Here is a 25,106-nt window from a genome sequence, read left to right as displayed (position 1 = left end):
TAGAAGTATTTTGACTGAAAAAAGTAGAGTTTTATTTTACCCGAGGACAGGGACAGCGCTGTCTCTGCTGCAAGTCTTTCTCCAAAGTCGTCATGGGAATTAATGTCAAGCTAACAAGCGTGTTATGAAAAATGGCAGTGGATGACAACAGCCTGAAATGTTGATAGAAAAACAGCTTTGGCTGCTTTAAGCAGTTTTCTCTCCTCCTTTGGTTAATAATCAGTCAAAACTGTTTATTGTGGCTTGAACTGCTGGGTTGTTTCTTTATTTTTAGTATAGATCTGTTAAATTCCTGTCAGAAGACAAATGAATCCAAGGATACTTTGTGAAATTAGAAACAGCACTTATACCTGCTCTCTCCAACAACTTTAATGAGGTGCGCCTGTGCAAAGTGTTCAAAGGCATTCTAATCAGCTGTTGACACGACCCTTGTTGTAATTGTGTATGCTTTTTCTTTTAATTTGTTTCCTGTATATTGAACATTGTGTGCGGCCTAAAAGTTCTTTTTGTATGTGTGTAGGTTCTTTGTTTTGTTTCAAGTGATCTGGTTTGCTGCAATAAGACCTTGTGGCTGCACTGGATTGGAGGATGAGAGACTGGTGCCGGCTCAGGATTGTAGGGAGGAAGATTGGTGGCTGCACGTGATTGGAGGGAGGGATTTTGAATACCTGGCATCCCCACTTCCCCCTGGGTGTGTTTCTGGCTGAAGTTTCTGTCCCTCTGCCTTAGTTGCAAAGCAGTAGAGGTAAACTGCCATTTTGTTAGACTCTTTTCTCCATTTTTTGTTAGGTTCAGGGTAACAGGTCAAACTCTGTCATTTATTTTCCTAGTGTTTGACTGGATGTCAGAGAGCATTTAACATTTCAGTTTTGTTTATTTTGGCCGTGGTTCACACTGAAGTTTTTTTTTTTTTAAATGGTTTATTTCAAGCAATCAAATAGAAATGATACACAAAAGCAATATAATCATCAGTTATACATTCATACAGTAACTAATGAAACTTAGGATAATTAGGCATATTAATATATATTGCTTGAAAGGGAGTGGAAGGAAGCGAACTTGTATAATCCCACCCCGTTAGTTAGAAGCCTCCATTTTTCTTTTGTTATATTTACATCTGGGACAATAAACTTTTCTATTATTTTCCCAGGAGAATATGTTAAAAAGTTGTCAAAATATTATTCAATTTAAACGGATGTATAAAGCTAAAAAAATTAGTTTGTACAAATTTGACTGTTGAATGGAATTTTTGGAATGTATGTATTAAATGAATGGAATGTATTTACTGTGTAGTGGAACTGTATATTGTGAAATCTGAGCACAGGTGATGGTGTGAGAAATGTAAATGTAATGTTTAAAAGGGAGCAGACAATTATAAGAATTGTATTCTTCAATTCTGCTACCTTCTAATCATGAAAATGTTCAATATGTAAGAGAAACATGTTAACATTTGATCATCAATTTTCATGAAAGGATCAAATAAATAAATGAAATGAAAAAAAAATGAAAAATGAAAAAACAGTAAATTGTCTTGGCCGCATTATTAAATATTTTTAGTGGTTTGAGTGCTTACTTATTAGCATTGGGGTTCATTTTTCTCTTATGCCCCACATCTCTAGACATGAGGTGGATAACAGCTGTCCATCTTAAATTCTGCTTCTTTAGGGTGAGAGTTTATTCGTTTTTGGATTGAAACCAGCTGAATGTTAACGTCTCATCTATTTCCGTTTAGCTGAGTTGATTGATGTGAGAGTATGAGGAATGAAAATCCCACCAAAAACAGTAATTGGTAGAATTAGGATTATAAAGGGGCATCGATAAATACAGAAAAATTCAAGTTGGATTAAAATGTTTTCTCTTAGTGCTACTTTACTGTCATTGTTAATAAGCTATACGAAGCAGATCAGTTGTCACTCAATGAAAAAGGTCAGGAAATTAAAAAAAATACCTCTAAAAAATGAAGAAAATGCTTTAAAAGAACAGTGGAGATTAGTAAACATGTCACTGATCAAAAACACGTGTTTTCTTCTTTACTACTATAGGAAATGTTCATGTTATCAAATTGATTAAAATAGGCATAATTATTGTGATCAAATGCATCATAAACAAAGCATATTTCTTCATTGATTTCTTATAAAGGCTCAATTTGTGACAAAAATTCTTGCAAATGATCAAAATGTAAGCAATGCACCTGTGTACCATGAACCTTTGGTGTAGAATTATGCTAAATTCAGGACTGAATTTTTTTCATATTTAGATCATTTCTTATCTTACAGGTTTATCAAATTTTCATTCATCATTCATTCATTTTCTATACTGTTTTTTTCCCTTTTGGAGTCACAGGGCTGCCGGAGCCTATCCCGGCCACTTATGGGCGAAGGCAAGGGACACCCTGGACAGGTCGCCAGTCTGTCGCAGGGTAGAATGTCCACAATCACACATCCATTCACTCTGACAGCCATACCTATGGTCAATTTAGAGTTGCCAATCAACCTATGAAGCATGTGTATGGACAGTGGGAGGAAGCCGGAGACCCCGGAGAGAACCCACACCTGCACGGGGAGAACATGCAAACTGCACACAGAAAGGTCCCCCGTTGATGTTGTTTTTCATGTCCCCCAGCCGGGACTTGAACCGGCTGGGGGGCGGTTTTGAACCTCTTGCTGTGAGGCAATAGCGCTAACCACTGCGCCACCGTGCGGCCTTTATCAAATTCATCCTTTTAATTTTTATAAAGTTTGTAACAATCACTCATGTGTCACAGTACAGAATAATATATAAACAGGTGGTTCTAATTGTTTGACCATAAAAGGAGGGACAAAACACCAATTTTCCACAATTGAGCTCAAGTTAATGGGTGTGCTGTGTGCTTCTTATGCAGCCCTCTGCCATACATTAATTTGATATATTCCAAGAACATAAAACAAAATTGGTCTTTAATTTGATTTAGAAAAAAATCTCAGTGCAGTGTTCTGCTGAACCTTTTCTTTGTTGTTTTTTTAAACAACTTTAAAAGTTTTCATGCGACCAAAATAAAGACCACAAAACTTTTTTTCTGATTAACATTTTCTGACAGTACACACTTTCTAAATGTATTAGCACAAATACATTTAAAAAATGATAATTAAAAGTCATAATAGGTGTAAATTTTATATGCATTATCACAAAAGCCTGTAATAAATTCAAATCTTTATTTTTTTGAGGCACATTTATCACAAAAGAACCAGGACCAACTTATTCCGAAGACAACTAAAACAGAACTCATTTTGCAAGCGGCTTCAGGGAGTTTATTTTCATTATCCTGGTACCTTTTTTCTTGGTATGATCCTTTTAAAAAAGATCAGTCAGTTGGCATTGGAATCTCTTTCATCAAGCCTCAAAATGAAATGATGTAAAGATTAACAATGCCGACCATCAAAGACGGTCTTCAAAGGAAGGCTGTTTTACTGTTTTGGGAGCTGAGATGGGGTGAACATTAGAAAAAGCACTTGAGAAGGGAAAAATAATGGCCTCAAATCTTTCTAGGGAGAACCCCTTGCTACAGTCACCTCTTTTTTGTTTGATGTTTTTTTTTCCCTGAACCTCTATTCTCTCTTTTTTCTGAGATACGGGGGTCTTAGTACTAGAATCACTGCTGGACTCATAATTTCACCACCACATAAATTATCCACCTCTCTCATTTCAAGAGAAGCAGAAAGGTCAGTAAGATGCTAGACAAGGAATTAAGTTAACACACACAGACGCACAAATGTCAACACGCACACACACATGATACAAACAACAATTTATATGATTTATCTGTGTCTACTTTATATTCCAGTGCTGGTAAGAATTGCCAAAGCAGAAGTGATCAAATATTTGAAAGGATGGGGTCACAAGCAGAATCTGCTGGGAATCTTGGAAAGGCGAATTCTTGAGGAAAATGTTTGGGCTTAAGGAGACCAATGGCTACTAAAGTGCTAAAGCTCATTGCAGCTCATCACACAACTCTCACCTCAAAAGGCTGTTTACCCTATGCGTGACAGCTATTTCACAGCTATTTTCTTCTAATCTTTTTCTAAAACTGACTAAGCACACTTTTTTTTTTTAAATATGTGAGACCAGTGCTGAACTTTCTTCTTGCCCCCGCAGACCCTGAGGAATTGTTAAGGTTGGAGTTAGAGTTAGGTTAATAAGTCTGACCATGAATTATGTGTTGCCAAAGAGAATTTCCATTAGTTTTTGTGCTTGGTCGCATATAAATATGCGCAAATAACATCTGCCATTTTTTTCCCATCATGTCCATTTCCAGCAGCTGAGGAGAAACTGCAAAATGTTTGTGCTGGACAGATTTGACTGTAACAAACTCCAAAAACTGAATCTTAAGACAGTAAAAGACCTCTGTTTAAGAAAAAAAAGTTTTTTTTCTGTCTTACAGGATAAATAATCTCAAAAAGAAAGTTTTTCAGTAGCAAAAAAGATATAGTTTTGAAGCCAGCATTTTTATTTTTATTAGGTACACGCACACTTTTAAAAACCATCATCCTTTTTCGAAAGCTATTATGGTTTTCTTTGTATTGACCCTTTTTTTTTAAATTATGTACGTAATTATATGAGGTACCACAGATATCAAGAGGAGTCTTTACTGCCTTGTGTTTTTGAGCAGAGGTTTAGGAAAGGCGGCTCTCTGAAAGAAACAAAGTCCTGAGTTTTAAAGGTCAGTGAAACCACACTGATCAGACAGATTAATTACACCAACTAAAGCACACTCACAGTTTTACCTCTAAAAATAAAGTTTAAAGGTCTTTTTGGGGCATTAGTTTAAAAAAAACTACATTAATGCATTGGTTTTAAATTGTAGACAGACCCATAACATTCCATCAAATGACTCTGCTTGCACCGAGCGAGGCCATGGAAAATGGCACACAACAACCGATTTTCCTTCAAAGCTCCAACAGCAGATCTGACACGCCGTGTGAAGAGCTGCTCTTTGATGTCATTGTCTGCGAGTGCTTGTTAGCCTGTTCCCAGGTTGATGCTTGTGCTGTACAGTCCAGCCTATGGGGAGTGACACTCTGAAGATCAAGAATAAATAAATAACGGCACATTGTTCTGGCGAGGTTCATGACTTGAGAAGGGATGATTGCTGTTGACTACCAACCACTGCCTTATGCCTAATGTAGCAACGACTATGAAACAGAATTATGAATTTGGTTACATCTAGGTCAAGTGTCAGCCATGCCAATAAATAAATCCTTCGGATAAGCTTAATTAGAAAGAAGTCAATAATTATTTTCTAAAAATAACTTATTTGTCACCTTATTACATCTTTACAGCCAGGTCATGATATGAGACTAGCAAATGTAATGCCATGGTCCAGATGAATACTCAACTCTTATTGGCTGCAGGGTGTTCATTATCACTGTATAATGAAGTGACCCAAATGTTCTATATTATTTCACTGGCCTAAAACTAACCCTTGGAACAAAGGTTTATGTGTAATTTTATTATTAATTCATTAAAAGAAAATGTTTGTTTTCTGATAAGGATCAGAGTTAATGGCTGATTGTCTTACATAAAAACCGATCTAGGAAACTATTTGTGAACTTTGAAACAAACTTTTGCTTCATCATCTGGACGAAAACTAGCAGTAAGACATGAGCTTTCTCTCTGAAATGATTCCGTGTTTAACTTCTCATGACGGTCAGCACGTATACCACTTTTCTCCGCTGCGGCAGAGTGAGATCTGTGCTGGCGCGGAGGCCGTTACCATGACAACACGCTGGCACTGCATGTCAAACAGTCCGCTTCTTGTAAAAATAGGATTTAAACATAACAAACCATTAGACAAAATTGTTAATATTTCATATTTAGAATTTTACATTATCAGAAATTACTGGACCTCAGGGAATCTGCTATCCTTGGGCGATTCATGCCTCTGCATCGTCCATTAATTATTATTATTATTATTTTTTTAAACTTGTCCTGTCCAACAGCTGAGCAAGCAGATCAGAGCTGAAGGCCTCTTGTGTTGGACAGATTCTACTGTTACAATAGGGGTTTATGGATCTTAAGACAGAGTGTTTATCTGTATAAACCCCTTTTGTATTTGAGGCTAAGCTTTATTTATAATAATTATATTTGTATACAGTCTTGTTGGACCAGACAGAAGGAAAGAAGAAGGAAAGAAATAGAGTGTTATGTTAAAGTGTGGGGATAAGGGGTTAGAATGGGGGGAGATGGGGGGGCAGTCGATAATACAAAGTTGAAACATAAGAGTGTTATAAGTAAATTGCATGACTTAGTTCACACATCAACAAATAGCCTGCACACAACTATTTACAGGTTAGAAGTATATTCATACATTCATGATGGGAGATTTATCTCACAAGACTGGTGAACAGACACATGTACCCACAAGATTTGCATTACCAATATTCTTGAAGAGGGGTGTAAAAACAATACTCATGCTTATATTTGTGCAAAGGTGAATGAGCAGGTGGGTTGAGTGAATGTGTGCTTCTTAGAGTGTATCTTGATCACACTGACTGCTCCAGCAAAGGCATGAGGCCTGGCACCCCACACCCCATAGCCAGAGGCAGACAGCGCAATCGTCCATTAATTTCTAATAATGGACACCTCATTGGGCATTATCCCCTACATAAAGGCCCTCATTTGTCAGAAATAAAGACAGGCAAAATGTACACGTAAATGGACTGGAGCGGGAAATAACGCTAAACATGTAATAATTAATTTAAAATACCTTTTTAAATTAGAAATAAAGATGACTTCATCACAATTTTTGCTTTGGGTTATGGTGATTTATTTACTGTGGCACATCAAGTTAAAAGGAAATCTTTATGTGCATAAAGGTTTCCTCATTTGCCAAAAAAACAATATAATGACTACACCAGCTTATGATGACATTAAATCTGCAAAAGAAACCATCAAACTGAATTCAGTCTAGTCCAAATAAAAGAACAATTTGCTGATTTAAATTCTGTGTAAATACATTTGCAGCCACTTCAGTTTTTGCGAGGGCCAAATTAAACCGCATGCTTTTATTCTGAAGCAGCTCTGCTCCTGTGTTGCACGGCTGACTGACATCTGCTGCCGATGAGGGGTGTGGTCCTGTGTTTTAAAGAATAAAAATGTCATAAGCATGTAGACTAGATACAAATATTTCATTTTTTAATTCAATTCACAGTTATTTGCAAAAAAAAATGAAAATGATGGCATTTTCCTCATTTTTGAGTCCTTGACAGAAAAAGTGAAGAAAAAAAGGCAAAGACGCAGAAAAAGCCAAAGTAATTCACCAATTCAGGTTTTAGATACTGTAAGGCTTTTCTTATTGAAGCAGGAACTTGAGAGCACACATGCAAAATATCCTCCATACTCAATCCTCATTGTCAGGAATAATCAAAAACCCATATCCATTTAATTGTGGGTTAAATTTTTTTGTTGAGATCAAGCAGTTTGGTTGATGACTTTTCAAAGTTTTGTTATAGAAAACCTGTGTATTTTAAAGTTTAATCATTTTTCAATGTACCTAGAACTTTCTGTTTTGCCTCTAACACAGACATAAAACCCAATAGGCCCTGCATATTACCTCAAATGAATGGATTGCAGGGGAAAATAGTGTTAAGTGCCTCACTCAAAGACACGTGTCCGTGCAGACTGTCAAATTCAGGAGTCAAACTACTCTATCAAACAGACGACTATTGTACCCCTGAAGTAAGGATTAGAAAAAAGAAAATATTACTTTGAAGGCTGGATATGATTTTGTAGCTCTAATGTTGGCCTGCAGTTGGAATAAAGCATTTACCTGCTCATACAGACGAGCAGTGACACATCACTATGACCGAAGGCGGTGAGAACGCAGAAGCTATAGTCTGGCGAGAAAACATTGCAGCTCTCCTTTGATTCCACTGCCAGGTCTGCTCATTGTGGGCTTGAACATTCAGAAAACACCACTGACAGTGTTCACTACATGATTTTCTAAATCTTCTTTACACTTTTACAATATTTAAGCTGTCATTGACCATTAAAAGTGAAAGAAATTATTTTACTGACTCAAAAGGTGTCATTATATAATACTACAGTTTTGCATTGATGTAACTTCCTGAATTTTCTGACCGTTCATTGCCCTTCAGTGTGCTGAGCCCAGGGCAGGATAACAGAGCGGTGGAGCATAGCTCTAAACCTCTGATACACCTCAGTACTGATGCCAGTGGAAAAGCCAACACAGTGGAAAACAATCCTCCTAACAACAGGCCTGCTGTCACTCAGCTGATTATGTGATGCCACTTTGGTTTCCTTAAGGGGAACAGCTGTGGTTTAATGAAGACATGTTTTCCCTCTGATATGTGGCACCGCAGATACGAGAAGAACACTAACGACGAACCCAACAGAGGAAATGAACTGTCTTTGATTCCTGGGACCAAGTATCTGAAGACATGTCTTTCCTTTCTATAACTAACTGAGCTCATGAGCGTAAATAATAGAGTGGGGAAATCTGCAACATAAGGACTGCATTACATTTGAGTAATTCATTGTGAGTACACTTGAAAAGAATACAATGCAGCCTCTGAGGGATCTGCATGCTTGTTTATATTTCTGAACTCACATCATCATATGCTAAGTCCTGAATAATTCTTGAAGTCAACCCTCAACTTAAGAAATGATAAGATGCCATAATTTAGTTTGTCGTCTAACATGTATAGTTAGCACTGACCCAGAATGAATGTATGTTATGTAAACATATTGCTATTCTTTATCTTTTCTTTAGAATATGTAGAAGTGTGAATATTTACGTGACACAACAGATGGGGGAACAATGAACATAACAAACATAAAAGCATGAGAGGGAAATATATAAAACTAAAAACACTTTAGGCTTGTGGAAATGTAAATTTCTCAAAGAATACTATCTGAAAGACATAACTTGAATTATTGGTTTTGGATTAAAAAAGATCAAGTATTCCCAGCTTAAGAGCAAGGTTTTGATGTTTTGTTACATTTCATGCTTGAATTTCACATCAAATTTCTAACTTGTATTTTTCTTTTTCTTTTTGTACCATCATGGGTCAAAGCTGCAGCTCTTAGTTAAGTCAAATCTAAGTATGGTTGGCTAAAGTTAGCCTGGTGCAATATCTGTGTGGGTGGACATTAATAATGAATTATAATATCACTTCCATTTCACTGACTACACATCAATCAGGCAGCTGAGGTGCTGACTTTAGCTGCTGCATGGTCCCATCTGTGATGTGAGCATTTGCAGGATGACAAACGCTCACAAGCAGAATCCCCGTTCTGCTGGTTTCATTTCTCTAAAACTGGCTCCACGTCACTGACTAACAAGTTTGCTCCCTAGATAGTCCGTTGTATTCAGACGTGGGTTTAGTGAATGGACGAATGAATGAGTTCTAGTTACAGAGCCGAGGCTGTATTTGAACTCTACATTCACCTTCGCATTTATTCCAGTCTCCCATGAATGGACACTAAACAGTTAGCTTGATTTGGCCTTTAGATGCAGCCGTAAAGGCGTTATTTTCTGCTTTGGGAAAGAAAAGCGATGATGAATTGATGGCAAAGGGAGCGGAGAACAAGCTATGCAATTTTTAGTCCAGTGGGGAATTTTAATGTTAGACCCAGACAGGCAGACATCCATTATGTTATACATGTTCTGATGCATAAACAATGGCTAACTGAAAAACAGATAGAAAAAGTAAATGATATTTCAATAAAACTTTTTTTGTCATGTTTTAAATGTTGATTTTACAGATTCAGAGTCCATTTGGAGATCAGACTTACCACTTTGAAGTCCCCTGGTCTGCACTCTGTGCCGTGGAAGTGGCAGGACAGCAGCATGTCTTTAATGTCGTGACCTGTGCGGTCGTAGAATTCCCTCATGTTGAAGGGCCGCGGTTTAAAATTGTGGAAGTCAGCCTTAACCTTCAGACTCTCCAGAACGCTCTCCTCCACAAGGTGCACGTCTCGTATTTCATATCTAACAAAGGGAATTATGGGTTAGAGAAATTTCATTTGGCATGGATTCACATTAATAATTATGAGTAGGTTATAAAGCTGTTTTTTGTGTGCATGTGTGCTTTACACTTTCAAAAAAATGGTCAAGTAAAAAACAGAAAATAACAGCATTTGTTGCTTTTGTCGCTCTGAAATAAGTGAAAATGTTTATTGTGTTGTTCGTAATATAGTTCAGACACAGCCCCATAAACCTTGCTGGACAGTCGCTGCCATAACAGCAGCCTCCAGGCTAGAGCTTTGAATTCAAGACTCACTTTTCAGGATTCAAGAGAGAAAGAAGCGTTTCTGTTTGACTGTGTAGTTTTGGCCACGAGACGCCTGCTTAAATTTTTATGCGAGTTCTTAAACTGAATAACACCTTCAAACCTAAGATGCAATGAATTATTAAAGAAAGGGAATTTTTAGCAGTGGGGAAATCACAAGCGCCAGTTGAACAATGGAGTTAGCAGCCCAAAGCAGAACAAAACAACTACTGAGGAGCCCGTTTATGCTGTGTGAGGGGTGAGCTTCATCCTCAGGGTAACAAAGACAGATGAACTCGCACATCTTTTGAAGCGCTACACTTGTGTTAATGTCTGAACAGAAGAAAACAGAAACCACAAGAGCACGCGACTTCCACAGTAGACATCGTCACAAAGTCTTATCACTTTTTTGCCAGGCAACAGTTATAGCCACAAATAGTTGCGAGTTAAAGGCAGAGGAAGTAGGGGAGGTTATTGAATTTCCATGATCAAAACTCCATGTCATAATATCACACTGTCATGTAATTATATCATTGACATGTCGGTGGAAGGCACTCAAAGCTTTGCAAAATAATGAAAATGGACATTAAACCGCAGCACTAAACATTCAGCCACGGCCTCATAAAAATGGCTGCATTTTAATGAGCATGTTCACACACTTCTGTGACACGGGCTATAATGAGGGACGATGTGCTGCAGCAATGTGCCACAACAAAAAAAAACATTACTGATGCTTGGTAAAGCGCCATGTCAACTGCCTGTGTCACGCATCAGTTTTAGTTGCTAGTTTTGGATGCTGCTGCAGACCAGATGATAAAAAAAGAGACTCAGTAACAGTGTGAGGGTATACAGTTACAGAGAGATGAGGGTTTGTAAAGCTGCTGAAGTCTTAGAGTTTAGGAAAATAAATAGATGTAACTATGTTTTTTCTTTTGCACATAAGGGAAAATGCATCGTTTTTGAATTTTCTTTGGATATTTACTGACACCAATCATGTAACCACTATGTGGGCACAGTTAATGTCACCAATTTCTACTGGGATTTTTTCTAAATCAAAACATCCTCAAATACAGTTCAAGTTTAGCCACAGGAAACACGCAGTGTCTTGTTTTGAAAATCAAGCAGATTTTGTGTGATAAATGTATCACACAAACAGACTTTCTCTATGTCTGATCATGTTAAGATTTCACATTTGTCCTTAAGTGTTGAGTTGCCGTGCAAATCTGGCAGGATGTGTCAGGTGTGCCCACACCCACTGAGCAGAATACTAGTACAAATACTAATCCAGAGGTGGGCAAACTATGGCTCGGGGATCATATGCGGGCCTTTAATGATTTAATCTGGCACGCCAAACTGGAGTTAATTACATTGATAAACCTTATTGTTTTATTTTCTCTGTAAGTTTGGTATCTACCCACAGATGGTGCATTAACCTTTGTTTAGGTTCATTAGTTTCAGAAGATTTTGTTGTTTTTATGATGTTCATGTGTTGAGTTGGACAGTCATTCTTCCGATCATTCCAACACCACATAAATGCAGCATTTCTCTAAGTTTGTGTTTTTTCCTGAGGAACATCAACCCATTGGCACAATGGCAATAAAATATGATACAAAGGTCCATATGTCTCATTGGATTTTTTGTTTGAGAAAGATTAAAATTCCAAAATGTTCTGTTGTAAAATATATGCACATTGATTTTCAATTAAAATCAAAGCGTGTTTTTGTCCAGATTCCAATTTTTTTCTTTCACTTATGGGGTGGATTACCAAAACACAGTCCAGCCCTTCTGAAACATTTTAGAACCCTTTGTTGCCCACAAGTCAAAAGGTTTTCCCACCCCAGTACTAGACCCTGCAGCAAAACTTTTACTCTGAGTATTAAGACTAGTTCTGTCAAGTGCCAGAAATGTATTTTTAAGAAGGGGTAATATAAGATTTAGCAAGAAATCAAAAGAAATGCACATTATTCTTCCATTTTAGGCCGCCTATTTGATGTTTTGCCCCAAAACTCAGTTGTAAAAATAATTGGGGAATTTCTTTTTAAATAAGATCATTTTTAATGATCAATTTGAGTATTTGTAGTACAGATGAATGAAGAATAAATTGTTACTCACACAAAGTTTGGGTATCGCAATGCATAAGCACCTCATGCTAAGATGTAACAGGTGACTTGTTTTCTGTCACATATCTTAATGCATCTGTTGCTTTATATTTGTTTAGCCTTACTATCCCCTTTAACAGCCCAACCAAGAACAAAAAAATCAATGGAAACATGTTTTTTTCCACTTCTTTTGGCCTTAGCTGGGTAATACACACAATCAATGTCTTCAAAAATATGTTTTCAACCATTGGTTGAGCAGGCAGTTAAAGGGTTAAGGAGCTTTTAGAATAAAGGTTGGGGGGCAACTGAATCAGCTTTACACCCAGCATTATCTGTTAAAATGTAGCTATAATAATATATAATAGTGTAAATAATGAAACTTTCATATTGCCGAGCTCTCTTAAGGCTGGCCATGCCGTGCTGTGCCAAACAGAGAGCAAAATAGCTGTAAATGCTACTGCTGCCTACCCTCACTCTGATCTCACACCATGCTATTATTAAAAATGTCACCATTTTAATGGACTCACCAAAGAGCAGATTGCTACTAGCTTTTTTTTTTTTTTAACACCGCCTCAAATAAAAAGCTTTCTGAAAATTTCTCATATGAATGTACCCTTATGCAAGTCTGGCCTTTTATTGATCCTTGGTGAAAAATACTATCAAAACACTTTGTCTGTTTTCATGGATTTTATGAATAAGAATGAGCTTCAGGAGCTTGCCTTATTAAACCCAGGCCGGGTGACTTCAAAATACGTTTTTAAAGACACTTAGTTATTAAATCTCTCCAAAACCCAGAGGTATTTAGTCATTTCCATTTTCTTGAGGGTAAAAGGATGTCTGACTTTTAAAACCAAATCCATGGTAATCACTAAAAATAACTAACCGACCTCACCTAAGATGAAAACGCATGAACGGACTTTTGTACGTTTTACATCAAGCCGACCTATCTGAGATAGAAAAAAATTAAGAAATTCTCTTTTCACTGGCACTTTTATAACTCAGGACTGAAAAATTGATCGACAGTTTTAACAGTAACATTTTTAATTCTATAGTGACAGAAGAAATATTTCTGTGGTCATGATCAACTTGGAAAAACGAATAATAAATATGATCATGTAAAAAAGGAATTTCTGTACTGATCTGTGTTTTTGATGTTTGTTCTGCAATATTTTGTATTCTTATCATTAACAAGTGTAAAACTGATTTCATGCATTTTTTGATCTAATATGGCAACAAATCTGCACAAACATCTTGTGTTTGCCCTTTTCAAAACACACTGTTGGAAATAGCTGCCGCTCATTGCTGCAGCCAGAGTTTTAACAAGAACCAAAGGAACCCATCACACTCCTATTCTCAGGTTATTACTCTGGCTACCAGTATGTGGCGGGGTCCCGCCGAGAAAGGATGCAGAGGAGCCAAGGTGAGGAGGTTCTGTGTTTATTTCATAAACAGTTGCTACACGCAGGGCCATGCAGCACGCAGCACACTCTGTCACTCCTCTCTTTTCGCCACCTGCAGTGCTCACCTTTAAGTGGGATGCCACACCCACGGGGCGTTGCTCTCAATTCCCAGCCAGGCGGCACCACAGGTGGAAATTATAACATACAATGAATAACAAAACACATTATTACACAAACAATAAAATCCGGTGTGGCCTCCCCTCGGCATCTGACGGTGCCACACCGTCACACAGTAAAACACAGCATTGATTTTTTTTTAGCTCTGCTGCTAGTTTGTAAATCACTAAACGGTGTGGGACCCACACTTTTGTCCGATCCGAATGTGCCTCTCTAACCAAGCAAGGATCTGTGATCTACTGGAAAAAGGGAGAGACAGTGAGGATTTTGTCCTTTAGTTTTGCTTTTTTTAAATGCAAATGATGTTTTCTTGGTTCTTGTCACGTTTTTTCAGGTTCGCGGATCAAGTGAATCATCAACAGCTGTCTTCAATAGATGAATGATCAATATATTTGAATGACTAGTTTGCGAGTCAACCGCTATTTTGTATATAGTTTTTTATGCTTTGAATTTTGTTCTTAACCCTTGTGCTATCGTAGGCACTTTAACATTGGGAGTCTAGACCCACTAGACAGTGCTCTGAACCTTTTTTCTTCAATGATTTGTGATCTTCACTGGTTTCCATGGATTACATGAAATCTTTCCACCTTTATCCACCTTTGTCATGGTAGGAATAACACCTCAATGTAAGGGTGGGGTCATCTAAGATAGCATAAGGGTTATAGTACCACCCCAACAATATTTTTATCTATTTTAAAACTGTACCCCGTGGTCTTTTAATTATGATTATGCAGTTTTTGAAGAAAATCAAAAAGCCTTTGTCATTTCTTAAGACGTATTTTCTGCAGCGCGGCACTTCATCAGAAATTCGCCTCTGGGTTGTGGACACGAATGTTAGCGCGGAAGTTTGCTTATCTTTGTTTACGCTCTCTCCCATTAGCTCACAGCCGCTCACAACTCCAAACTAACATAAGAGAAGCAAAAAAATGGCTAGCGATATCGGAGCTATGCAGCCGTGCAGTTTTAAGTCAGATGGCAGCTCAGACGAGGAAAACAAGGACATACATGAATTTTTTTTCTTCTGTGACTGGATGCATCAGAATTGGAGCAGAGCAGGGAGACTTGGGCCTGTCCATGGCAGTTGCTGCGTCACATACCCAAGCTTTTTCAAACAGCAGGTTTTTACCGTCACGATTTGAATAAAGAAATATGCAGAAATGCAGTTTTAAAAAATATTTTATACATGTCCTTCATCATGAGAAAAATCCTGCAAGAACTTGTTAAAAACACCAAAAACATGATTTTCATTGGAGTTGGTGTTTAAACTTTTAGTTCTTGCCCTTAAACCCGCATTTTCATTCCTGTATCATCAGTTCCAGACAATCAAAGAGCTTTTCTGCTCCCTTTAATCTAAAACACCCCTCCTATTGCATCAATTAGTGTTCTTCTGTGATTTTGTTATATTTATTTAATTTGACTGTATTTTATCAAATGGTTTGCATAATGTTTTGGCCTAACGAAAATAATTTTCTTATCTATTTAGATATGAAGCACAGATAATATATACATAAACATAAATATATGCATAATCTCCTTGCCAACAGTCTCGCCCACAACTCAGAGTTAAATATCTAATGAACTACTGTTGCTCTGTAGAAACTATGTCCTACAACAACACTGGATTTTTGGACTTTGGCTAAAGATTGCATAATAATAATTAAAAGACAACTGGGAACACTTTTACAACAGATCAAAAGATGATCAGAGTGGGACTTTAAGAGAGTTGTTGTGCTAAAACAACATGTCAGGAAACCTTTCTTAAGAAAAATCTGCATCCATTGTGCAAAAGGTTGCATGGAGATCTCTGGGCGTCCACAACCCTGCGATCTTTAGGGATAAACCATAAAAAGAATGTTATAATACGGGTTATTTATGCAGCGGGGTAAGCCATCCACAAGCTGACACACGCAGTGAAGACTGATCCTTAAACATGTGTGCAGCTTCAATAAACAACAGGCGATTTCCTAAACCAGTGACTCTGAGGGAGGGAGGGAGGGTGGGTGGAGAAAAATCCTTTCCTGCAACAGTTGCTTTCATTTGTATTTGGGTGGGGGGTTAACAGCTAGAGGAGCCCTTGGTTTTTTATTCTTTTTTCTTTTCTTTTGATTTGAGAAACCTGCAATATAAAACTTAGATATTTTTGTTAAAATCTCTAATGAGAGAATAGTTAACTAATAAATTCAAAGACACATTTAGCATTTTTTGAGTAGATTTTTGATGAGGCTTCAGGTTTACTGAAGTAAACCTGTTTATTTAATCAGATCACACACTGTGAGCTTTTTTTTATCAAGCAGCAAAGGAAGATGCTTTCCTGCGACTGCATTCATGGTTGCCAAGTTGAGTACCCAAAAATTGTTCTCAAGCATAATAAAAAATTAAAGACCCCAGAAGAACAAATGGAACTCAAAGTGGAACCCAAGGACATGGACTTGGCATCTAGAGGAAAAATCTCATCATCTAAACTAATCCTTAATTAAAGTTACTAGCAACTTGATTTATTCATTTTCAGAGTTTAACCCTAATTTTTTTGCATGTTTGGTCAGAGGTGGGACTTATACTCCAGTGTGACATATATATGATTTATTTTTTCTTCATTATGCATTTTTAGGCTGCTGTGACCCGTGGGTGACTTTTACTCTAAAATACGGTACTTGTCATTGTCAAGTAACTGGTATACGCCTTGAATTACTGTTGTCTGCCTCTAAGATTTTACAATAGCTCCTCCTCCCCGACATACCAAACGTTTTGCAAACACAGATTTTTTTAAGTGATTTGAAGTCAATTAAAGTGCTTATAGCAACCCCCACCCCCCAAATAAAAGCAATAAAACAAATGTTGGTGGTTATGGTGAGCTAAATTTGCCTTTCCAAGTTGGAATAAGATTGACTCCAAGTTGTTTTAAAATAACAACAAAAAGTCAAGACTTTGGTTTAATCCTCAGCGTCACAACCATCAATTTGTTTATATTTTCTATTTTTAAGCCAGAACTAGAGTCACATAAAAACAAACAGCAACGAACTGAAATCTACTACTACAGTAAAATGTCTTGTCAGTGAAATACACAACGGAATTTTTGAGAGCTGCAATCAAATGTAACATTGATGTAATGCACAATGCCACTAAAAACTGTATCACTAAATGTTCTGTAAAAGTAAAGTAATATCCATCTGAGGAGAGGAAAAAAACAGGTTTGTTCTGAAAATAATATATACGGATCAAAGATAAATGATCTTCAAGCTTACCTAAACTTTTTTTTAAACTTTTTTTTTTTATTGTGTGTTACCCAGTCACCATTTACTTACAGAGCACAACAAAAATAGGCAAACAAAATACACACTAACGGGGACGTTTTCTTTTTTAATACCAAGCTTTAGGTGTACAACTCCTCTATTAATTTTAAGTTGATTTCCACATATTTCCCATTTTCTGTTGAAAATGTATCCTTTTATTTTTGTTGAAACATCTATTTTTCCATTGAGTAAATGGTCCTTATCTCAGTCATCCTTTCTGAAGCTTACTTATACTTTAAATTGTGTGGAGTGTAATTAGTTCTTCAGTTTTACTATGGTCAAATGAATTTAAACAGGAAAAGTGTTCATGTCCTCACATTAATTTAATAAGCAAACTGAATAGGTTAAAAAAAATAAAATGTGTATATACAGCATTTGCTTTAAACTAACACTTAAAATGGATTAAAGAGGCCAGTCATAAAGAAAGGAAATGTGACTCCGACACATTTACTTAGATTGGCGTATTTTGTTGAGATAGGGAAAAAAATATTGCAATAGTTTTCTCTTCAAGTATCCTGCAGGAGCTGCAGACGGAAGTTTGAATTCAGCCGACATTTCCACCACCCAGCGATGGATCTGATTCATTCATAACCTTTCTTTCATTTTTGTTGGTCTATTTCGAGCGAAAGTCACATTTTTTATCAAAGCAAATCCATAAAATTAGGATATATTCAAATTATGCAATTTAGAAAAGTCACGTTAATTTTCAAGGGTTGACTTTTGAGTCAAAGTTGAGCTTCATCTCAAACACTTATTCATATTGACCTTTTTTTGCAATTACTCACTCTTACCATTATTGTGTTAATATTATGTTGAAAACATAACTAACAAGAAAGCAATTTGACAAATAAAGCCTATCTGACTAAGAGTTGTTTTACACGCTAAAAATTCAAACTCTAAGGTTCTAAGGGGACTAACTTTCTTCTGGGTTATTTTAAATCCGGGGGGGAAAAACGTCAAAAAAACACAAGTTGAGCTAAAATGAAAGCAATGTAACCCCCTAAATAATTTGTTTTGCTACAAAAAGTAACCTAAATATACATCCCAACATGGATAACCCAAGAATTGTATTAAAGAAATAACCGAATTGTTTAAGAGTAAATCTTCCAAAGGAAAAGTAAAAAAAAAAATTAAAAAAAAGTAAATGCTTTTAAAACTACAATTTTTGCACAATAGTTATGAAATGTAGCTGTATTATTTGCAGGAGTTGGTCAAAAGCTTTTTATATTATTATTTTCTATTTTCTCTCCTACCATGAAAACTTAACATCTGAGCAACAAGTTTCTTCTTCTGCGCATTCCCTCAGTGAGGTCTCTGGTGTCAGAGGGGTTTGTTGGCCCACCTGTGGTTGAGCAGGGCCAGCAGCTCCCCTGCGTGGTACAGGTCGTTGCGCGTGACCCGGCTGAAGCGGAACGCGTTCAGGTTGCAGAAGGTGATGGCGGGGAACGTCATGATCGGGGTCGCGACCTCATCCAGTCTGGTGACGTGCGGGTACTCCAGGTAATAGTGGATCCGGTCCACGCAGACGTACAGCAGGAGCGTCAAGGAGCACAGGAACACCAGGAGCCACAGGCAGCGTTTGATGCAGAGGCGCTCGTACGTGAAGATGTGCGCGATGCCGTGCAGGGTCGAGCTGTGCGCGAAAACTTCTATGGGCGGCGGTCGGTTGGAGTCGATTTCCTCGGGTTCTACTTTGAGATCCATGGCTACGCAAAGGATGCAGAAAGTGTCTCAGAGAGAGCCGCCGCGGTTCAGATGCTCTGCAGGAATGCATGCATCTGTGGCACAGTCCACCCGGGAGAAGAAGCCGCTGACTTTTGGTTCGGTTCTGTCGCCATCACTCACTTACCACATGGGGGGAAACCCGGACGCTTAAGAGCAGGAGGAGGATTTGTTTTTAGCGGCATCGGGATGCGTGCATCAGCGCAGCGCCACAGCGGCGCACCGCACCGAAGATCTGCAGTTTTCTAAGCAGGGCGCAGAAGAAAACACAAGGCTGCTCAAAGTGGCTCATCGGCTCCCGAATCGGCTAGAAGTCTGATTCCGCAGGAGCAGAGCAAAAGCTCACGGAGAGGACGGGATCCTGGAGCGCAGTAGAGTTGCTCTGCAGCGCCGAGCGTGGCCCTGTCCGCCCGCAGGTTTACAGGTTACACAGGGAGGAGGGAGGAGGGGGGTGAGCGTCGCTGCTGAGTGGTGAGCTTTTTCCTCCGCTCCTGTCAGGCTGACAGCAACAGCAGCAAAAGCAACAGCAGCAGCGGAGGATGGGAAGAGCGCACGGACGCTCCGCGCGGATCACCTGAGAGCTGCTGCTTTTATAAGGACTTCACTGCCACACGAGCGCGCGCTGAAATGAGAGAGGCAAGGAAGGGAGGGTCTAAGGGTGGAAAAGTATAATCATGGACTCTAATACTTATGGGATTGGCACATTACATATACATTAAAATTACTAGTTTAAAAGAGATTCCTTTTATTGATATTCCACCTGCTTTTTATTTTATCTACTATTTTTAATTGACTTGAGCCACATACAGCCTCAATTTTATTTTATTTAAAAGGGGTGTAGCTATTTATCAACTTAATCAATTAATACATTACTATTCCTAGGATCAAATCAGATTGATCGGTCTGAGGCAGAATTGAATCGACCGACACTATTAAAAAATTGTTTCAAAATGAGATAAATTCATAATTGAAATTGGAAAATACCATATGGATTGCGACCACCTCTGCCGGTTCCAAGCCCGGTTTGAGAAGGTTGCGTCAGGAAGGGCATCCGGCGTAAAACATTGCCAAATCTACCATGCGACTCGTTCGCTGTGGCGACCCCAGATGGGAAAAGCCAAAAGAGAAAGAAGACCATATGGATTGCGACATGGTAGGTTTATTTTAATTTAAAAAACCGACCAAGTGCATCACAGTAGACAACACACATGTTATGGCAGCAAAAAATGATCAAACCATCATTAAAGTCCAATGTGTGGAAACAGTTTGAATTTAGCAAAGACATGGGACCATACAGTGTAGTAGAATGTTATAATGTTCCCATTGGAACATTTTCATGTGGAAAAACAACAGTGGGCTGAAAATTATTGAACTAAAATGTGAATGGATTTGCCAGTAATTCTTGGTTTCTTGTTTGTTTGTACACATATTTAATTTACACTTAATTATCTTGCAATAAATACAAGGAATCTGGAAAACTTCCCCTGCACTGTTCAGTACACGGTTATCTCTGAGTCACGCTGGTTGAAGTCTTGGCTAAAGATGTCCTGGATTCATTTTAGGTCAATGAATCTGATCATTCAACATGAACTAATACTGACTATGAATCGTATCATTAACTACAAGTTATAGTAATCAAATTCTTTTGAGAAAAAGATCGTTACACCCCCCCCAAAAAGTCTACATTTGGGATGGACCCAATTTTTGTTGCGCCCAATACCTTAGATCACTAAGTGAGGCTCAAGGTTAAACCTCATTTCATTTACTTTTTCCCATCATAATATGAGGAAAATCACTCAAATGCCAATATTGCTTTATTTTTTACGAGTGTACTATGATGATTTCAGCTTTTTAGGTAATTCAAAAACTTTTGATGTTTTATTTTTCATGCTATGAGGGGGGAAACAGATCTGCTTTAAAAATGCTCTGCAGAGCAAATCATACGCCTGGGTTTGTTTATGTGTCATAATGAATTCATTGCTCTGAAATACATTTTAACGAGCTTCTAGATTGGAGCAAATCTTTGAAATGAAAATAGTTGCCTCCCACAAAGTAACTGGGTGTTTGTCATTAAGTCTCACTGATAGAGTGTTGCTCATGCAGACTCTGCTTAAAGTTAACCTGTTGGGAGAGTCTCAAATGCTTCCCGGCATTTTGATGATCCACTGAACGAAAACACAAGAACCTCCTGGATAAGAATCAAGAACTGAAAGATGTTGAGAAATATTGGCCACTGGACCATAATCTCAGGCATAGTGAGACAATCTGGCAGCAAATGTGAAGCTCCTGAGGAGTTTTGAGTCTGCAATTTGATGTGCTTATGGCCCCAGATGTGCACAAAGAAAACACAACGATAAAGAACATTAAGGGAAAAAAATTAAAAACCCTGCAGCCATGACAGGAAAACCATAAATACAAAGAGTCTAAATATTGAGATGGCAATGATTCAACATTCCATGTAATATGAGATTGTTGGGCCCATTTACGAAATGTCATGTTACAGTGGTATCATAAAGCATGTCATCTTTAAGTTTCCTAATACTTATGACTTTAGAAACTACAGAAAGAGAATCTATGATTCAATATTTGTGAGTCATTGATCAGGTTTGAAATAAACAACCAACACAAGAGAATAATGGAAAAATGTGTCAGTGATTTCGTTTTTTAATTTTGGTCACATGGGGTTATTTTACAAACTTAAAGGTCGGAGTCACTTGTTTTGTGGCAATTTGTTCAAGGTTTTCCTCTGCCTCGGTGGAGATTCTGCGACACAGAGTTTAAAGCCTTTCTCTGTGTTGTGTAGCATAAAAACGTCCGCTGATGGAACACACCTGCTGTTCTGGAGCCTTTAGGGCTGTATCGCCAGGCCTCTTTCAGATCATGACCTCTTTGCGAAACCCAAACCACCTCCACATAATGAATCATGAGACATGTTTACTGTAAATCAAATGATTTGTTTAATAATTCATTTCCATCTTTTGAAACACATAAAGCTCGATGCTTGTACTCAAACTGAAAACTTTTTTTTTTCCCCAATGGAACAACAGTATTAGGCAATACTGTATGTCATTCACTGTGACCGTTTGAGTTAAAAGTTAATTAATCATTTGACCCCATAATCATCTAAACTCTACACAAAAATGTTAACATAGGAAAATAAAACAGTGTTAGCTCCAGAGGACTGTCACTATGCAGAACACATTATTTGAACCTGACTCTTGAAAGGCTTAAGTCAAAGGTTGAGGTGAGACAGATTAATGGCAGTCAGACTTTCTGTTTATGAATATAATTTATGAAATGATGCATTTTCTGCACAAACAAATCAAACCTTAATCCCAGGCTCACTTCCAGAAATTAACTTTAACCAGAAGACTGCTCAAAGAAAGAAACAATGCAAGGTAGTGTGAGGAAACCTTAACGAAACATTTAAGGAATTTTGTATTTCATCTTTAAAAAAATAAGCACGAGAGGCAAAATTCTTATCACGCGTAGCTCTCCTTCATTTTCATTCCTAATTCATTCATTTTTTTGTCAGCTCTTTATCTGTTCCAGGGATATGGTCAGGTCTGGATTCTTTCCCAGCTCCCATGAGAACAGGGTGCACCCTGGGCATGACACCCGTCCATGCTGGGGCCAAACTAAGTTCACTGTGTGATCAAAGAGCCACCCGAATCCAGACAACAAACAGAGACCCACTGCTGCACCCACAAACAGATCAGATCAGCATTTGAGGCCACACAGCGGAATAGATCTTATTTTCATGAGGTTTGGTCTGACTGAATTAAAAATGAAAAGTTTGGTTATAGTTATTATTGTTGTTTGGAGGAAAAGGGAGAAACCTGCCAGTGTCAGAGGAACATTCCAGCAGGAAAGTTAAAAAAAAAAACAGCATTTTGATTTAGGACTTCTTTCTTGTAGATTTTATGTGTGTCCCTGTCAGAAATGAGAGCTCTGTCTCCCCCTTTGGTCACCGGCGGGAGCCGTCCCCAGAGTTCGTAACACACTTCATCTCCCAGCAACCCCAGCACACAGTTTCTGGATGCCACACAGCTGACTTTCATTCGTTTTTAGTTTATATCTGCACTGTTACTTTAAGCTTCCTTTCAATTCAACTCTTTGTTGCTGTCTTTCAATTTTTATTTTAATGATCACTCCTTTGATATTTCTTTTACATGTTTCTTTGATGTTATATGTAAAGCTTTGAGTTCTCTTTATACACAAAATGCACCATACAAATAAACTTGCCTTGCCTTTTAAACAAAGAAAATATAGTACAAATGAGATGTTCACAACAAAAAGGAGAAATGCTCAGAAAGGAGCTGCATTGTCTCTTTGTAGATCCATAGAAAGCTCATAGCAGGGTGCAGAGACAGGACGTCTGGAGTGGCAGAGAGGTAAATGACGTGTGAGAGCTGTAAGGTTGAACTGGATGAAGGGTTGGTCTTGAACCCCTTCTTGTTTGCTGGTGTGATGGACAGACTGACAGATGAGGTCAGACAGGAAGCTCCATGAACCATGATTCCTGTAGATGACACTGTCATCTGTGGTGAGAGGGGTGCGCAGGTGGAAGGAAATGTGGAAGGGTAGTGGCTTTGCTCTGGAAATAAATTGGTATGAAAGTTCACTGCACACTGCAAAATCAGGCCCCTTAGAATTAAGTCAAAAATTCTTACCCTATTGACAGATTTTCTTTAAATAAGTAAAATAATCTGCGAATGGGGTAAGAAAAACCAAGAATTCCGGGTTTAGGAAAAAAATTTGTTTGTTTTCTCAAACATTTTGTTGTTGAAAAACTTTCATGATACGATTATTTTTCTTGCAAGACAGAGACGAGTCATTTTACTTTCTTAGATTCAGTTTTTCCAGTGGACAGAACAAACTGAGTTTATTGGGAACATGGATGAAGATGGCTAAGGGTTTCAGTCCAGGGAAAGAAGTAAAAGCAGGTTAGAACAGGTGAAGAATTGGTCAAGGAGTAGACAAGATAAGACCAGTGATGAAGTTTAGAGACAGTGACAAAGAAAAAATGACAGTAAATAAGCTGACGATTCTCAGGTTCTCTGGGAGGTATCAGGATCGCCAGATGTGAAGCTCAAGTTGGATGTTTTAAGATGAAACCAAGGAAGCCCGATTAAGGCTTGTACACGTTAGAGCTGCCAGGTAGTAGTAAACCTGGGGGGTTAATCCAGTAATATGATTCTCAATCATATCACTGGATTTTATAAGAACAATACAGAGAATATGGTGAAATGGTGGCAGTCCATTTTCAGTGAAAGGCGAAAGCTGAAGAATAAAAAGACTTATAGCTTTGATCCTTTAATTTGATCCCCTTCTGAGCCACAGGAGACCGCTTTGACCAACGTCTGCAATCTTCTGGTTGGAAGGAGGGAAAGCCCTTGGGAAAGATGCCAGTTCTTAGATTGTTTTGCTACCACTCAGACACTCATCTTTAATAAGATGTAACCAGAGAATCCCTCTGAAAAAGACAAAGGTAATGAATCAGCAGAATGCATAATTATCTAAATGCTGCAGCTCTTGTTGTGCTTAGCTTAATTCCATTATAAAATCTTTCAGCGAGAGACTTAATAGTATGCACAGTAAGATATGCACAGTGTGCATGCCAGTGGATGATGTGATGAGATGCTATTCCTGTCTTGTCGTCTTACTTTATTAAATTAACTTTCTTCACCTGCATGTGAGAAAAAGAAACATTTCAGCATAAAGTAAAGATACTTTAGAAGGATCCTAGAGGAGAGAAAATACTGTGTTTTCCTCCAAAACAAAACCATTATCCACAACATCACAAAGAAATATAATATGGGCTGTGTTTAGATTGGACCCATAAATAAGCGATGACATTCAGCCCCCAGCTGGATACTGGCGTGAAAATCTGATCTGGCTGTGTGATGAGGCCAAATGAAGCTTTGTTAATATCACTAAATATTTATCGGATGTGATAAAAGATGCATCACCCATCCTACATGCATCATCTTAAAAAGGAAATCCTCATCTGAGCCATTAAGAGCCTTTCATTTTCAATGGGGCCTGGGAGCAGTTCTCATTTCAGATCGGAAAAGGTAGAAATGCAGAAGGAAATTTATATATCAAACTTTGCAAAGCAAACTTTTATGTTTTTGAATAAAAAACACA

At 38.0% G+C, this 25,106-nt stretch overlaps 1 protein-coding gene across 1 annotated transcript in view; it reads right to left on the bottom strand.

Annotated features, from left to right (window-relative positions):
- The window catches only part of LOC101159102 (acid-sensing ion channel 1), a 59,765-nt gene extending 40,242 nt beyond the window's left edge, over positions 1 to 19,523 (bottom strand). Inside the window, exons 1-2 of the mRNA XM_004070815.5 lie at positions 18,577 to 19,523; positions 9,793 to 9,988 (exon numbers count right to left, since the gene is read on the bottom strand). Coding sequence (XP_004070863.1) covers positions 9,793 to 9,988; positions 18,577 to 18,938 — 558 coding nt within the window. The 5' untranslated portion in view covers positions 18,939 to 19,523. The remainder of the gene's footprint in view (positions 1 to 9,792; positions 9,989 to 18,576) is intronic.
- Positions 19,524 to 25,106: the final 5,583 nt, after the last annotated feature.

The sequence above is a fragment of the Oryzias latipes genome, chromosome 7, assembly GCF_053564925.1.
Source record: "Oryzias latipes strain Hd-rR chromosome 7, Olatipes_Hd-rR_3.1".
Lineage (NCBI taxonomy): Eukaryota > Metazoa > Chordata > Actinopteri > Beloniformes > Adrianichthyidae > Oryzias > Oryzias latipes.
The sequence above is the reverse complement of the archived record's forward strand: the minus strand, read 5'-3'. Positions and strand labels throughout refer to the sequence as shown.